General features: G+C 40.3%; 1 protein-coding gene across 5 annotated transcripts in view; it reads left to right on the top strand.

Annotated features, from left to right (window-relative positions):
• SMYD4 (SET and MYND domain containing 4) overlaps positions 1-17,219 on the top strand; it is a 36,877-nt gene that overhangs the window by 11,695 nt on the left and 7,963 nt on the right. For all 5 annotated transcript variants that reach the window (XM_036837157.1, XM_036837160.1, XM_036837155.1 and 2 more), the window contains exons 4-7: positions 3,616-3,705; positions 4,943-6,107; positions 16,095-16,277; positions 16,712-16,875. In XM_036837157.1, the coding sequence (XP_036693052.1) occupies positions 3,616-3,705; positions 4,943-6,107; positions 16,095-16,277; positions 16,712-16,875 (1,602 nt within the window). The remainder of the gene's footprint in view (positions 1-3,615; positions 3,706-4,942; positions 6,108-16,094; positions 16,278-16,711; positions 16,876-17,219) is intronic.

The raw sequence follows: 17,219 nt of genomic DNA, 5'->3' as shown, positions 1-17,219 counted from the left end.
CTATGAATTTTGGATTGGATTTGAAAAAGAAAACTGACACAACTCAGCTTTTGGTCCTGTTCTGAAACAAAGGATAGTTTGTATTATACGTCCTGAATTCCATCCAGAAACTTCCATTCTCATATTCCTTCAGACACAGTGTAGCAAGTCTTGTTGGATGCCTTGGCCTCCCTCCTCCATGTCTGTCAGCTCTTACTGAATTGTGTGCCTTTTTTGTCTGAACAACTGGTGAGGCTGCTGGTGTGATAGTCCCAGTTTAGAGAACAGCTGGATTTTGGTTGGCCACCATGTTAGCTTATAGCCAGTATGACTTAGGTAAAGTTAGGAAGGAAAATAAGCTCAATCGCCACAGCCCAGTTGAACTGCATTTTGAAGGTTGTCAACAAATATTTAAAATTATTACACTAACCATCAATGAACTAGGTTTCAAGGAGGAATAGTGGCTTTTAACAATCTGTTGCTCTTGTCCTGCTTCCAGAGTAGAAACTGGAACAAGATCCCTGAGAGATTTCCTTCCATAATTTTTTAGAGATAAATACAGGTTTAAAGCAAGAATATATCAACCTCTTAAACCAGGTCTGTGGACCCTGTATATTGAAAGAATGAGTGTGAATTTGAAGAGTGTACCCCCTACTTTGCATCTTTAACAGGCCTATGCTTAAAGTTTGGAATTAGTTTTGGAAAAACTATCAGACCTACAACAGCATCTTTTAAAATTGATAAAAGCCCTGCTTTGTAATGCTGAATAATGTAAGCATTAGTGATTGCTGAAGAACTAAAATCCATTACATGTAATGATCACTGATAAATGGCTTAATAGTAGTTCTTTTTCAGATCTAATCTTTCTTCAACTGTATGCATGTGTGTCATAAATGTGATCACAGGGGAAGCTGTTCAAGGAAAATAAGTAAACTAAAAAGTGAAATCAGACAAAAAAATTGAGCCTTCCTGTTTCATGAAACTAGTATTTTGTTGATTGTGGTACTTTGCAGTTTTCCATAGAGCTGCTATTTTCTTTCTTTTTTAAAATAATATTTGTTGTTTTTGTCTGATTGTAAATGTAATATATGTTTACTTGGAAAATATAGAGAAGCATAAAAAGTAAGAAAAAATCCCATAACCAGTGATAAGCACTGTTAACATTTTTGCTTATATCCAGCCAGCCACTTTTTCCTCTGAAAATATGTTTTTCTTGTACAAAATGGCGATAATACTGTACTTACTGTTTTGTAACCTGCTTTTTTTCCCCTCAGCAATTTATTGTGACCGTTTTCTCATGTTGTTAAATTTTCCACTAAAACATGATTTTTTATAGCTGGCTTAGTGTTCCATTACAGGGAACTATACTTGATTTAACACCTAGTGTTGGCAGAGTGTTTGGTATCATAAAGCTGCAAGGAGCATCTTTCTATGTAAATATTTGTACACACCTGACTATTTCCTAAGGATAAATTCCTAGAAGGGCAATTGCTGGGTCAACTGAATGTATTTTTTTTTAAGGCCTTTGACACTTGTTGCTGAATCATTCTCCAGGAAAAAACTAGTTATATCCCTTCTAGCAGAGTATGGGAATGTTCATTTCTCTATATCCTAAGCAATATTGGTTATTTGGTATTATTAACATTATTTTATCTTTTTATTTTGGAATAGGAAATGTGTTTACATAGTTAGAATTTTTAAGATGCAAGAGTATAGAGTGCAGTCTACTTCCTCTGTCCCCCAGCCACTTGTTTCCCATCCCCAGAAGCTAGCACTGTTAAAGCTATCTTTCCAGAGGTACTCCAGCGTATATAAATAAATACAAATAATCTCCCACTCCTGCACACACATACTCTTTTTATATAAATAACATTCTATACACACAGTTCAGCACTGTGCTTTTTCCACTTATATTCTGTTATATGGATATAATAGTAATTTATTTAATTAGAGTCCTTTAGATCACTACTTACCTTTTTTCCTATCTTTTGTTACTTCAGACAATTCTGTGATGAGAAACTTTGCATGTATGTTATTTCGCACATATCTATAGGATAAAGGGTTATATCTGTAGGATAAATCCCTAGAAGAGGAATTGCTGGGTCAATGGAGATATAGATATATGTATTAAAAGATATATATTGCTAAATTGCCTCCGTAATTGTGAGACCAATTTACACTCCCACTAGCAATGTATGAGAATGACCATTATCCCACTCCTATGCCAACTCAGTATGCTATCAGTTTTACTTCTTTGCGAATCTGATAAGTAAAAAATGGCATCTCAGTAGAGTTTTAATTTGCATTTTGCTGATTATGAATGAGGTTGAGCATCTTTTCGTTTGTTTAAGAGCCATTTATATTTCCCATTAGAATTGTTCATATCATTTGCTTATTTTCCTACTGAATTATTGGTTGCCATCTTATTGATCTGTAGGAACTGTTCATAAAGTAAAGAAATGAGCCCTTTGCCTGTAATAGGAGTTGCAAATATTTTTTCTGGTTCAACGTTTGTCTTTTGATACTGCTTTTATTGGTTTTTTGCTACAAAGAAATTTTTAATTTTTATGTGGTCAAATTCATTAACCTTTTATGACTTCTGGGTTTTGTGTCATAATTAGAAAGGTATTTCTGACTCCAACATCACTTTAGATTATTTATATAGTTTCTTCTGGTGCTCTCTTAGTTTCAATTTTTATATTAAGATTTTGATCCATTTGTTATTTATCCTAATGAAAGTTATATTATCATATATCGAGAACCAACTTTATTTTTCCTCAGTGGCTACTTGTCCCAATACTTTTATTGAATAATCCCTATCTTTTCTCCAGTGATTGGAGATACCACCTTTATTTTTATTTTAAAAAGTTTTTTTTTGGCTGTGTTTGGGTCTTCGTTGCTGCGCGCGGGCTTTCTCTAGCTGCAGCGAGCGGGGGCTACTGTTCATTGCGGTGCCCAGGCTTCTCACTGCGGTGGCTTCTCTTGTTGCGGAGCATGGGCTCTAGGCGCGCGGGCTTCAGTAGTTGTGGCGCGTGGGCTCTAGAGCGCAGGCTCAGTAGTTGTGGCGCACGGGCTTAGTTGCTCCGCGGCATGTGGGATCTTCCCGGACCAGGGCTTGAACCCTTGTCCCCTGCATTGGCAGGCGGATTCTTAACCACTGGGCCACCAGGGAAGTCCCACCTTTATGATTATTATTAATCCTTGCCAATTTGGTGGTAGAAAAAAGTAGCCCTTTTCTGCTTTCATTTTCATGTATTTGACTATCTGTATATGAATTGCTTCCCACGTATCATTTGTGTTTCTTCATTTGTGAATTTCTATTTGTTCCACTCACACTTCGTTATGTGCCGGATTATGCTCCTCAGTTTTCATTTACCTTTAGTACTGTTTGTGGCTGAAGCTGTGTCTGAAGCTGCTGTCTTCAAAGTGCTTTACCTATTTATTTCCTCACTTGATCTTCACACCTCTGCTCTAAGGTAGTTAAAAATGAAGCAGGTGAAGCACAAAGAGATCCAGTAACTTACCCAATTTCATACAGTCTTTAGTAGCAGAGCCCCTATTATCGGGAAAAAACAAAACAAAACTCTAAAGACGCTAGTTTCCATGTATACCTTTAACCGGTGCATTGTTCTGCAGGGAGTATCGCATTCAAGGCCCAACTCTGAGGACATTTCACTGTGTTACGCCAATCGCTCTGCAGCCCTCTTCCACCTGGGTCAGTATGAGGTGAGTATCAGGATGCCTGGTGTGATTGGAGAGGATCTGCAGGGGGGTTCCCTGGAGGACTAGACCTTCATCCCTGCTTCTACATTAGAAAGCTAAAATTGGAACTGGTTGAATTGGAAGCAAATTGATACCCTCCCGAACTTGTTCTTTCTCCTGATTCACTTCACCTGCCTCAGGTGATTACATGGGGTAGTGTGGGTTGGCAGGAAAGAGACATGCACATTCCCCAGGGCCATGGACTCTATCCAGTGGGTCAGCAGTGCTCAGTGTCAAGATCAGCTATGAGATACGTTGCTAATAATACTTCAGGTTCCAAGTGTTTGCACACTATTTACTTGTTCAGGGTGGTATTTTTAATAAGTAGATGAGCATGTTCAAGAATATCCCTGCAATAATAAGTCTCACCCTCAATATAGATTTTGAGCGGGAAAGTAAAAGTTGCACTGAAATGCCTATTGGGTGGGGGGACTTCAGATGAATGGCTTCCTCCTCATCCCCAAATTGAGGTCTAAGGACAAACTCTAAAATGCCACTTGGGCACATCCATTTTGGAATTCTACAAAAATTTAAAGTATACCCTAGAGTTAAGAACTATTTGAGTCACCGCAAGTTCACACTTAAGCCCTTTGGACTAAGAGAGAAGAGCAAGAATCTAAGTCCAGGCCCTAAGCAAGAAAGGCCTGGGCTACTATAGACAGCAGTGGGAAGACCTTGTGAAACGTTTAGCCCTTTACAACTTCCCTATATTGTTAATTCTTATAATAATGATTCCCATGTATTGAGCACATACTATGTTCCAGGCATCTTTTTAACACTTTAGATATATTACCTTATTTTCATTTTTATTTCTATCCTGTGAGGTATTATTATCCCTGTTTTTCAGATGAGAAAACTAAGACACTGAGAAATTAATTCATTTGCACAAGGTCATACAGCTAGCAAGAGGCAGAGTCCGTACTGGGATGCCCTCTTAATCATCATACTATGCTTCTTCTATCTGTAAGACTTTTTTCCTTAGAATCAGAAATATTTAATGACAGTTAAACATAATATCTTTTTCTGTTTCTAATCATTCAATTAAAAGATCACAGTAGAATATGATTTAGAGAAATAAGCACATGATCGTAGTTGCTCCATTTTTAATAATCCTTAACTTGTAGATTTTTGTTAAGACTTTCAAGTGGACATTTAAGAGTAGGGACCAAGGGTCATTTTGGGATTTTCTTTCTGTTTGCAGACATGCCTTAAAGACATCGTCAGAGCACAGACGCATGGATATCCAGAGGGATTGCAACCCAAGTTGCTGTTGCGTAAGGCGGAGTGTCTGGTGACCCTGGGGAGACCACACGAGGCAAGCCAGACCATCAGTGATCTTGAAAGTAACTTTGCTGCTGAACCAACCCTAGCAGCTTCCCAATTTCAGATTCTGCAGAGAACCCTCTGTCGTCTGAAAGTAAAGGTACAAGAAAAGGGGAATCTCACAGAAACCTCCCCAGCAGCTCTAACCAAAGCCTTTGAGGATATGGACCTAAGGGAAGAGAATGAACAAATTTCCAACACATCATCATCTGTCAGCTTATGTACGGACCCTTTAAAAGGCCGCTATCTGGTTGCCACAAAAGATATTCTCCCAGGAGAGCTTCTGGTGAAAGAGGATGCTTTTGTGAGTGTCCTTAACCCAGGAGAAATGCCACCATGGCATCATGGCCTCGAGAGCAAGTGGGATACCAGAGCTACCAATGCGGACCTCTACTGTCACCGATGTTTGAAGCACACTTTGGCCCCAGTTCCCTGTGATGGATGCAGTTATGCCAAGTATTGCAGCCAAGAGTGTTTGCAGCAGGCCTGGGATCTCTACCATAGTATAGAGTGTTCTCTAGGGGGGCTGCTTCTCACACTGGGTGTTTTTTGCCACATTGCCCTGAGGTCGACTCTTTTAGCTAGATTTGAGGAGGCTGGCAAAGTCATAAATAAGCTTTGTGGTGAGATTACTAACAGGGATATCTGTTTACCTGAAAGCAAGAATCTGACGCAAATACTCAGTTATGACCTGGGAGGGGAGAGTAAAAAAAAGGGCAAAACAGTTGAGACCCCAATTCCTGGGTGTGATATTAACGGGAAGTATGAAAATAATTATAATGCTGTCTTCAGCCTTTTACCCCATACTGGAAACCATAGCCCTGTGTACAAATTCCTCTGTGCTCTGAGTGTTTCTGCACTGTGCAGGCAGCTCGAAGCAGTCAGTTTACAGGCCTTCACAACAGGTCTGAAATCGTCTAAGCTGAAAGCAGCAGCGGCTCCTATGTTGTATCCAGAGTTGAATATTTGGGGAGTGGCCATGCTGAGACACATGTTACAGCTACAGTGTAATGCTCAGGCGATAACAACCATACAGCAAACAGGTAAGAGGGAAACTCTTTTTTCTGCCTTACAATATTCTTCTTGATGTAGCTAATGTTTGCGGAGAAAGGACTGTAAAGGAGAACAGTAGCATTCAAACAAATCAGTGGCCTAAGGGAAAACACAGCTGTCTTATGATTATGCCATTGAGAAGCTATGTGACCTCAAATTATTTTGATCCTACTCTGCCTCAGCTTTCTCATTTGTAAAATGGATAGTTTAATCGCATCTAATACAGAGTTGTGAAGCTGATGTGTTTGTTTGTAAAAATACTTTAAAACCCTATTACCAAAAAAAAAAAAAAGGGGGACTTCCCTGGCAGTCCAGCGGTTGAGACTTTGCCTTCCAATGCTAGGGGTGCAAGTTCAATCCCTGGTCGGGGAGCTAAGACCCCACGGGCCTCATGGCCAAGGAACCAAAACATAAAACAGAAGCAATATTGTAACAAATTCAATAAAGACTTAAAAAAAAAAAAAAGGTCCACATCAAAAAAAAAAATCTTAAAAAAAAAAAAACTACACTGTTTAAAAAAAAAAAACCTATTACACTATTAATTTCTGATTGTGGAGGAAAGCTGAAACAATGGATAAACAAGATTGCAGAAGGAGCAGGGTCTGTAGTTAAGGTATCAGAATCCTAACTCACTCCTTTGACTCAGCTACTCTCTTCTGTTTTCAAGTGCCAGGTTTTCTCCCATTCTTCTGTTTTAAATTTCCGAGAAAGGAATCTGGCCCATCACAGCTTTTCACACAATGCTGCTGTAAGCTGTCGGCCAGCCGGTGTTTGGGCTTCTGGTCGGGGGGCCGACAATCTGGGGGCCACCTCTAGGTACAGACCAGCCTAGCCCTGCTTTCCTGAACCAGACCCTATAGAAGAGGCTGTTAAGGTAGATGGGGAGGTTGCACGTGCCCAGCATCATGCGTGCCATCTCTAATACGACTGTACTGACAACGGGTACCATTATTAGAAAAGAAATGGCGTTTCCAGTATTTCTATTGTGTGATCTCCATTTTAGCAGATAATGTGTTTCAATTCAATCAGCTCATTATACTTTTCTCAATTTCCTAATTAACCCTGTGGAGGGGAGGAATTAGGTCATATCTACACCTAGGATTTATAGGCAGATTAATATTAAATGTGGCTTCACTAAACTATATACATGCTTAAGTCTTCTGATCGTGTCATATTAGGTAATCTGGAATTCTGTCGACCTTTTGTTTATATATTTTTACCTTTAATTTTTTTTTTTTAAAGGAATTCCTTTGTTTTTATTATTTATTTATTTATTCATTTATTTTTTGGCTGTGTTGGGTGTCTTCGTTTCTGTGCGAGGGCCCTCTCCAGTTGCAGCAAGCGGGGGCCACTCCTCATCGCGGTGCGCGGGCCTCCCACCATCGCGGCCTCTCTTGTTGCAGAGCACAGGCTCCAGACGCGCAGGCTCAGCAGTCGTGGCCCACGGGCCCAGTTGCCCCGCGGCACGCGGGATCCTCCCAGACCAGGGCTCGAACCCGTGTCCCGTGCATCGGCAGGCAGACTCTCAACCACTGCGCCACCAGGGAAGTCCTTTTACCTTTAATTTTAATTCAGCTGCCAAGTTGTATAGTGTATAGTATTTCACTAGAGGTATTTTGGGGCAGGACTCAATTCCGCATCCTGAAGTGCATGGAACATCCAAAAATAGCACTGGCCTCATCCCATGATACAACAAAATCACACTGCAAGCTAGTCTCCGTTTTCTTCTCTGCTTTTGCTGCTTTGAGCCATTGCTACCTTCTAAAATATGTATCTGTTGAGTGTTTTTCCAGAATTATATTTCCCCTAGGGTACATTCACTGCCATTTTAAAAACTACTGTTTTCATTTTGTTTTGTTTTTCTGAATATAAAAAATAGTATATGGAGCTTCCAGATTATATGGCAGAAAGCTGCCAACTCTTGATTCTGTTGTGTCTTGCCTCTAAAATACTTAGTAGAACATACAAAAAAGATGTAAATGTCAGTAGCTCTAAAAACTATGGAAACTATTTTCTGGGTAAACAATAGCAGTGACCACTAACTCAGGCTGAATCCCTGAGGCAGGATGGCAGAGCGATAGGGACAAATGAAAGTGTTTTCCGTCCACCTTCCTTCATTGGCCTCCCTCTTACAGTCAGAGAATCTTAGCCTAAAATTTGTTGCTCCTTGTGCCTGAGATTTCATTACAGTCAATTTTTTATTTGCATAGCAAGTTTTGAGTAAAATTTTTCACAAGTTGTTAAGAGTGAATTTTGGTAGGAAGACTGTGTATAGCCAGAAATACCTGTATTTTCTGTGGCTAAAAAGGACTAGAAAAATAGATACGTAGCATAATACTGGAGACCTGGAGTGACGGAAAGAGGATTGGAGACTCTGTCTTCATCTATGAGGTTCTAATATTTTATGCATGATTTATTCTTACTTATATGATGTTTTAAATATATCTATACATAGAAAAAAATAACACTAGAAGTAAAAATACCAAAATCTTAATTAACAGTGATGAATTCTGAAAGTGGAAATATGGGTGATTGCTACTTTTTTCTTTGAACTGTTCTATATTTTTAAAATTAAAAACACTTATTCACATGCTGGTAACTTTAGTAAATTTAAAATTGGTTGTAAACCTTTCCCTTCATTCTAGGGAAAAAACAAAAAACATTAAAAAAAATAGTTCACAGAGCAAAAGATAGGAAGATGATAAAAATGAGTCTATAGTAGTAAATAAAAATGGGCTAAACTCTTAAATTAATCTTTCAGAATGGGTCAAAAAGATTAAAATCCAAGTATATTCTGTTTACAAAAGTGACACAACACAAAGTGGGCAAGACATGTCAGGAATCACACGTAAATCAGGGTGTTAATATTAATATGAAACAGTAGGGCTCAAGGTACGATATATAGTAAAACAAAGAAGGCATTTTATTTTTGTAAAGGAGACTCTTCTGCAATATATCATCAACCTTAGCTCTCAGGAACATAGAGATTGTGTCTATAAAACAAAAGTGACTGAGTATACAAGGAGAAACTGGCAAAAACTCCATAGTTGTAAGAAACTTTAATATACCACTCTGACTTCGATCAAATATATTAATAAAGATCTGGAAACCAAGATAACATAATAAAATAGGGGATTCAGAGATATATCCACCAAAGCTTGTGTCCTATAGAGCAGGGTTTGGCCAGCTTTTTCTGTAAAGCGCCACATAGTAAATATTTGGGGCTTTGCAGGACGTATGGTCTTTTTTGCAACTACTCAACTGCCCTTGTAGCATGAAAGCAACCATAGAAAGTATACATATGAATGAGCCTGGCTGGACTCCAATAAAAGTTTATTATTGACACTGAAAGTTGAATTTCCTAAAATTTTTCATGTCATGAGAATTATTCTTTTCACCTTTTTTCAAACACTTAAACATGTAAAAACAGGAATTCCCTGGTGGTCCAGTGGTTAGGACTCCATGCTCTCACTGCTGAGGGCCCAGGTTCAATCCCTGATTGGGGAACTAAGATTCCACAAGCCTCATGGCATGGCCAAAAAAAAAAAGTAAAAACCATTCTTAGACCACATATGTACAGAAAGAGGCACCAGGCAGGATTTGGCACACAGGCTACAGTTTACAGACTCCTGATAGAGACAAAGATTTGGCAAATCTAATTAAGAAATCTAGGGGGAAACGCCACAAAGTTAGAAATGATGAAGGGGATATAGCCAATGATATAAATTCATTCTAAAATTTATAGCAAATATTTAATACAATTTTAGATTATTGAATTTGAAAATAGTAAATAGACAACTTTGTGGAAAAATATAAATTGCCTAAATTTTTCCAGAGGGAGGAAAATACTTTAAAAATCTAGTAATTGTGGAAGAAATTGAAAAAGTTATCAAAATAGTTCCATAAAAACAAGCCATACCCACTCTTTTTCATGTGAGTTCTTTAAAACTTTTAAGGAACATATTTAGCCACATTTTTTAAAGATAAAAGGAAAAATATCTTTCAAGGAACAGATCGTTTTTATACAGTATAAACTGTTCCAGGGCATGGAGGAACCGAGAACCCTTTCCCACTCATTTTACAAAGCCCGGAGTAAAAACTATAGACCAGTCTCACATGTGAATATGGATGTAGAAACCCTGAAAAAAAATCACTGCTATGTCACATCCAGCAGTTTATTAAAGGAACAATCATATATGACCAAGTAGGATTTCTTCCAGAAATGTTGAAGGATATTTTAATTTGGAGGGATATAAAACAAGGCTTGGATAAATGCAGAGACATGCCAGATCCTTAGAAGGAAACACGGAACACTGTAAAAATGGCAGTTTCCCCACATTAACCTAATCAGTCTAATGCAGTTTCCAACAAAATCACAGTTGGATTTTTCTTAAAATTTGACAATGATTCTAAAGTTCATCTTGAATAAATGGGTAAGAATAGCCTTTTTGTGGGACTTCCCTGGTGGTCCAGTGGGCAAGACTCTGCACTCCCAGTGCAGGGGCCCCAGGTTCGATCCCTGGTCGGGGAACTAGATCCCACATGCATGCCACAGCTAAGAGTTTGCATGCCACAACTAAGAAGCCCGCCTGCCACAGCTAAGAGCCTACATGCCACAACTAAAGATCCCACATGCCGCAACTAAGACCTGGTACAGGCAAAATCAGTAAGTAAGTAAATAAATAAATATTAAAAAAAGAAGAAAAGAGTAGCCTTTCTGTTTTAAAGAGTACTGAAGGGGCTTGGTACTATCAGATTTCATATCAGCATTGAGCTACAGTAATTAAAAACAGTATGGCACTAATGTGATAGCCCCCCAAAAGTATTAAATTCTTTCTTCAAGCCATTAAAAAGTTAAATATTTAAAAATTCAGGAAATTCCCTGGCAGTCCAGTGGTGGTTCTCCAAGCTTTCACTGCCAAGCGCCCAGGTTCAATCTCTGGTTGGGGAACTAAGATCCCACAAGCCACGCAGCTCAGCCAAATAATAATAATAATAATTAATAAATTAAAAATAAACCAGAAAATATCTAGAAAAAGATAAGTGAACTTTTACATAGTTTTAAGGTGGTAAGAGAAGCTTTCTAAAGTATATAATACCAAATTTAGGTAATTAGAATATAGCTAGATTTAACTTAAATACCAAATTTCAAAAACGCTATAATCAGAAAAGAAGACAGAGAATGTGGGTGAAAGAGGTCCTTGAAGGAATGAAAACATTGGACTAGGAGGCAGCAGACCTGAGTTCCTGTTCCGCTCAGTCTAACCACTTACTCTCAGCTCAGGGACTGAACCTTTGTGTGGGTCAGTATTCTCATATGGATAATAAGAGAACTAGATGAACCTCCAGGCCTCTAGGGAAGACTCTGCAAAAATGACCACAACAGTTCCTCCCATCCCTGTATGTTTGCCCCTTTGCAACTTGACATTGATTTTTCTCCCATCAAGGGGGAGAGTCTATTTCCCCTGCTGAATCTTGCTTTGACCAATGGAATGCAGTACAAGTGATGTTATGTGACTTAATGAGTCTAAGCCTTAAAAGAGACCTTGCAGGGGCTTCCCTGGTGGTGCAGTGGTTAAGAATCCACCTGCCAACGTGGGGGACACGGGTTCGAGCCCTGGTCCCAGAAGATCCCACATGCTGCGGAGCAACTAAGCCCATGCGCCACAACTACTGAGCCTGTGCTCTAGAGCCCGCGAGCCACAACTACTGAAGCCCGCGTGCCACAACTACTGAAGCCCGCGTGCCTAGAGCCCGTGCTCCGCAACAAGAGAAGCCACCGCAGTGAGGAGTCCACGCACCACAATGAAGAGTAGCCCCCGCTCGCTGCAACTAGAGAAAGCCCGCGCGCAGCAACGGAGACCCAACACAGCCAAAAATAAATAAATAAATTTATTTAAAAAAAAAAAAAGAGACATTGCAGCTGTCATTGTTACCTTCTTAAAATGATGGTGTGGACTGTGAACAAGCCTGGGCTAGCCTCCCTGAGGACGAAAGACCACGTGCCAGATGACTGCAATCATATGGGTAATCCCAGGCAAGACTAGCAGAAAGAACGTTCAGCTGAACCCAAGCAAAGTTGCTGGCACACAGCATTGTCAGCAAATGAAATAGTTGTTGTTTTAACACTCCCCACCTCCAAACACCCGTAAACAAAAATTAAAATGTGAGTGACAAAATGAGAGAACATCTCTAGCAACTATGCAGCTCATTTTTATTTAATTTTTTTTAATTTTTGGCTGTGTTGGGTCTTCGTTGCTGCACACGGGCTTTCTCTAGTTGTGGCGAGCGGGGGCTACTCTTCGTTGCAGTGCACAGGCTTCTCATTGCAGTGGCTTCTCTTCGCAGGACACAGGCTCTAGGTGTGTGGGCTTCAGTAGTTGTGGCACGTGTGCTCAGTAGTTGTGGCTCGCCGGCTTAGTTGCTCCGGGGCATTTGGGATCTTCCCGGAGCAGGGATCGAACCCGTGTCCTCTGCATTGGCAGGCGGATTCTTAACCACTACACCACCAGGGAAGTCCTTTTTTTAATTTTAATATACATTTCAGGTTAGGGTATAAAGAAATGGCCATGATATATTAAGTGAAAAAGAAATAACTTACAGGGCTTCCCTGGTGGCGCAGTGGTTAAGAATCCGCCTGGCAATGCAAGGGACACAGGTTCGAGCCCTGGTCCAGGAAGATCCCACATGCCGTGGAGCACCTAAGCCCATGCACCACAAATACTGAGCCCTGCGCGCTAGAGCCCGTGAGCCACAGCTACTGAGCCCACATGCCGCAACTACTGAAGCCCACGCGCCTAGAGCCTGTGCTCCACCACAAGAGAAGCCACCGCAATGAGAAGCCTGCGCACGGCAACGAAGAGTAGCCCCCGCTCGCCGCAACTAGAGAAAGCCCACACACAGCAACAAAGACCCAACACAGCCAAAAATAAATAAATAAATGTATTTTAAAAATAAAATAAAAAATAATAATTTTAAAAAAGAAATAACTTACAAATCACCATGTGCACCATGTTGCCAATTATGTTAAAAATCCATATATAAGGGTAGAAAGAAGACTAAGAAAATGCACCAAAATCTTATAGCTGACTGAGAGGATTATAAATGACTGTTATTTTCTCTATAATTTTCAGTTTTTAAATTTTTTTCTCATTGCCATGTATTTCTTTTTTAATTTAATTAGTTTCTTTAAACAATAAAATAGTTCAAATGATAAGAGCATTTTTTTACATGAACATTTTTAAGGCACTTGATACATATTGCAAAATTGCCCTCCAGGAAAGTTGTACCAGTTACACGCCCACCAGCAATGTTCACTTTCATTTGTTAATTCAGTCTAATTTTATCTCAGTCTGCTAATATTTCTAATCTTGTTTCATCCCTTTTTATTATTTCTTTGGGGTTCCAACACCTCCCAGTTTAGTGTTCTCATTGAATTTCATTAGCAGCTGTTTCATTAGTAGCACAGAAGAAGGATTAAAGTGTTAACTTGGATAGACTTTGACAAAACCTATAAAAATGTATGTTATTATCTTTGTATAAATCCTATTTAATCAAAGTTCCTCAGAAATCTCTCTTTGGTACTTATTTTAAGGGATAGAACTGGCCACTGCTGGTATTCCAGACCTTGGTGTATGTGGATCTCTCTCGGTGGGAATGGCATATTCGTGATGTATCTAGATTCACATCATAACGAGGCTTAATGAGGTTCTGTGGAGGTTCAGATCAGTTCACTGCCGTTTGCTTTCACTCTTCAGCAACCGAGGAATCTACCTTCACTGTGGGTCCTTGATGACTTGTTTTACACAAAAAGTTCTTGTTTCGTAAAATATCTACCAGAATAGGTATATTCTGAAAGTATTGTGAATTAATCTTTTTTTCTTTACTAAATGTACTAAGGATATTAGCGAGGTACACTTTTCGTAAAATATTCAGGCCCTCTTTTTTTGTTTTTTGTTTGTTTTGTGCACAAAATGTCACATATTAAATTTGGTAGTTAAGGTACATACACATTCTCACTTTCTATGATCTCTGCTAATAGATGACTAATGCAAAATATTGAATAATTTTTAAAATCAATACTTAATTTTGTAGAGATAATTAGAGAGAAATTCAACTCTGACATAAATACTCACCCCACTGTGTTCCTGGGCCTACTTCTGTTAGAGGATAACCCATAAATAATTCACGAAGCTGACATTACTCATGTGTATTGTGATAATTTTCTCTGGGAACATTTTAGCAGCTGTTCTAATATAGATTGCCAGTTATCAGTAGTTGGGAATGCAAGTCAACTTTTAATTATGCAGAGGCTGATTATTCAGACGACAAACTGCCCTGTGCTGCTCCTTCCTGCTGCCTCCTTACCTTTTAGCATTTCTACTGCTCATTAGTACATGTACCAGAAGGTAGGCATTGGACAAGGGTTGGGGGGAGGGGACACTAAAATCAGTTAAGCTCTTAGGAGAAGCTCTAATGAAAGATTTCAATACAATCTGTAGAATTGTTGACTAAAATTGAGTCATTTGGATTCCCTGCAAATTTTATTTACTTGTTCTAATTCTTGTCTTCCACAGCAGCAGGTAATAGAATTGTCTGCAGAGAGACAGTATTATTCCTTATAGTTAATGTTTTCCTTTCTAGAACATTTTCACATGATGGTTTGCATTTTCTTTATTCATTTCATATGTATCTAGACCGCATTATCTGGTGATTGGTGCATTGAGATTCCTGGCATATATGGTGAAACCACAATCATCTGATGGCTTATCAGTTTTCCAGAAAACTGAAAGTTCCCCTCTAAGTACCAATATCTTTCATATTTCATCCAGCTTTGTCAGAAACACTGTCTCCTCATGCTTACACCACGGCTGCTGAACACAGTTTAAGCCTTTCTGTATGCCCAAGGTTATCTGTACATGCATCCTCCTGAGACATAGATAGCTATGACAAAAACCCGTGCAAGTATGGTGTCAGTCTGAGAACCGCTGGTTAAGCTCGGAGTGGTGCTAGTGTTTTTGTTTGCCTGAGGCTGTTATTCTTGTATAAGTTTTCTGCCTCCTCCTCCAGTCTGTCCCCGTCTCCCTTGCCATTGTCAGAAAACCTGCCTCTTATTAGTTCTCTGTTTCTGGACTGTGGTGGGCTGAGAGACTGAATAACCACGCCGGTTCGAACTGTGACTAAAATAAGAGGAAGTGGGCCTGCAGCAGAATACAGAGAATTCACATATGAATGTAAGTGCATGAGCCTTGGTGCAGAAATAGCCTCACTGCTTAGAGGCTTTTTTCTTCCTTCCTTCCTAATTTTCAATCACGTGGTTAAATTGCTGGTTTAATTGTGCTTCAAAGAAGAGATGGTTAGGGACATGAGACTGTCTGGAATAGAAGTGGTCCAAAGAGTTTTTTCAGTGAGAACTACTGCTTGACTGATTTCCCATCAAGTTGGGACAAAGGGCAGAATGTAGAGATGAGCATAAGAAATATTGATTTTTAAAAATATATGACAGGCCTATTTAGTTTAGGATAGTAATTAGGTTACTTGTTCTATTAACCAACCAAAGACCAGTTAAACAAAAACACTTGGACTCTAAAAGTCTTTAGGAAATAACCTCATCTGGTACTCTGGTTTCCATGTTGTCATGAACATTATGAAACTGTCTCTCTGGAAGGCTCCCTACTGATAATTCTTTTTTTATTGCTCCCTATAAATTCTAATCTTTGGATTTTTTGTGGTATTGAGACACAGTGGTTAGGTTCCAAGATGCTGGTGGACTTTTCATGTGCTCATTCGCTTTGCTTCCCGGGAACCAGAGTTGGCTCTGAGTCATGCTGCATCTGATTTATCTCGGATCCAGCTTGTGGAGCTCTGACTCAGCCGCGCTTCAGGCCCGACTGCCCAGCTCGTCTTCTGAGGAATGGAGGGCGAGGCCAGGACGAGTGTCCTGACACATTTTTCCCTTTTTCCCCTTGCACCCTCAGGATCTGAAGAGAGCCTCATTACCGACAGCAGGCAGGTGTGCCTTGCCACGGGGCTGTTCCCCGTCGTCAGCCTCCTGAACCATTCCTGCAGCCCCAATACCAGCGTGTCCTTCATTAGCACCGTCGCCACCGTTCGGGCATCTCAGCAGATTAGAAAAGGGCAGGAGATTCTCCACTGCTATGGTGAGCCCTCCATCCTCTCTCCTGTCCATCTTTCTCCAGCAGAAAAGGACGGGGTGCATTCGCCTGAGCAAGTCACAGGGCAGGTGCCTCACCTGTGCAGAGTCTGCATCCTGGCAGAGGCAGTGCATACTTACGGGGAAGAAAAGCCTCCTCACTAGGCCCTGCTGTGTCTGCACTATCGTGTAGACACTCCCTGCTCGATCCCTGTCAATGTCCTATTCTGAAAATAGGCCAGGAACAACTTCTTGGTTTCTTTTTCTTCCTGTCCCCGCAACTTAGAAGCCTGTTTCTCTATCTAGTTCCACAAATGTTTGAGTGAAAGGTACCTGTCGCATGATGAGTGATTGACCAGACCCTCCGCTAAGCTGAAGTTTTTTAAGTAGTGCTTGATGCTCTTTTGCTTTAAATATTGGCCAAGCGTGGTGTCTCTGCAGGGCCCCACGAGAGCAGGATGGGTGTTGCCGAGAGGCTCCAGAAGCTGAGGTCTCAGTATTTCTTTGACTGCAACTGTCCCCCTTGTGAACGTGAGAAGCAGAGACCCTCGCAGGGGCCCAGGTGGGAAGCCTTCTGTTGTCACCGTTGCGGAGCACTCCTGCAGGTGAATCTCTTTCTCCCTTCCCTTCTCTTTGCTTTTCCTGGCGGTCAGTTATCCAGCCTAAAGGCCTTAAATCTTTAGGAGGAAGCCGTTGGGACTTAGAGGTGCTGATAGCAGTACTCTCTCTTCCCTTTTGCCCATCTTCCCCGCACATTGATTACCCCCCTGCAGGAACCACAGGGAAAGGTTGGATTTAGTGATCTCTTTCTTGCAAAGAACAGAAAATCCCACCTAAACTGATTTGGGGTTCAGGGAGACCGGGAATTTATTTGCTCAAGTAAATCACTAAGAAGTCCCAGGGTGGGGGTACTTCAAATACAACATGATCCAGGGGCTCAGATAATGTC

The sequence above is a fragment of the Balaenoptera musculus genome, chromosome 20 (genome assembly GCF_009873245.2).
Source record: "Balaenoptera musculus isolate JJ_BM4_2016_0621 chromosome 20, mBalMus1.pri.v3, whole genome shotgun sequence".
Lineage (NCBI taxonomy): Eukaryota > Metazoa > Chordata > Mammalia > Artiodactyla > Balaenopteridae > Balaenoptera > Balaenoptera musculus.
Note: the sequence above shows the minus strand (reverse complement) of the source record. Positions and strands in the feature narration are given on the sequence as shown.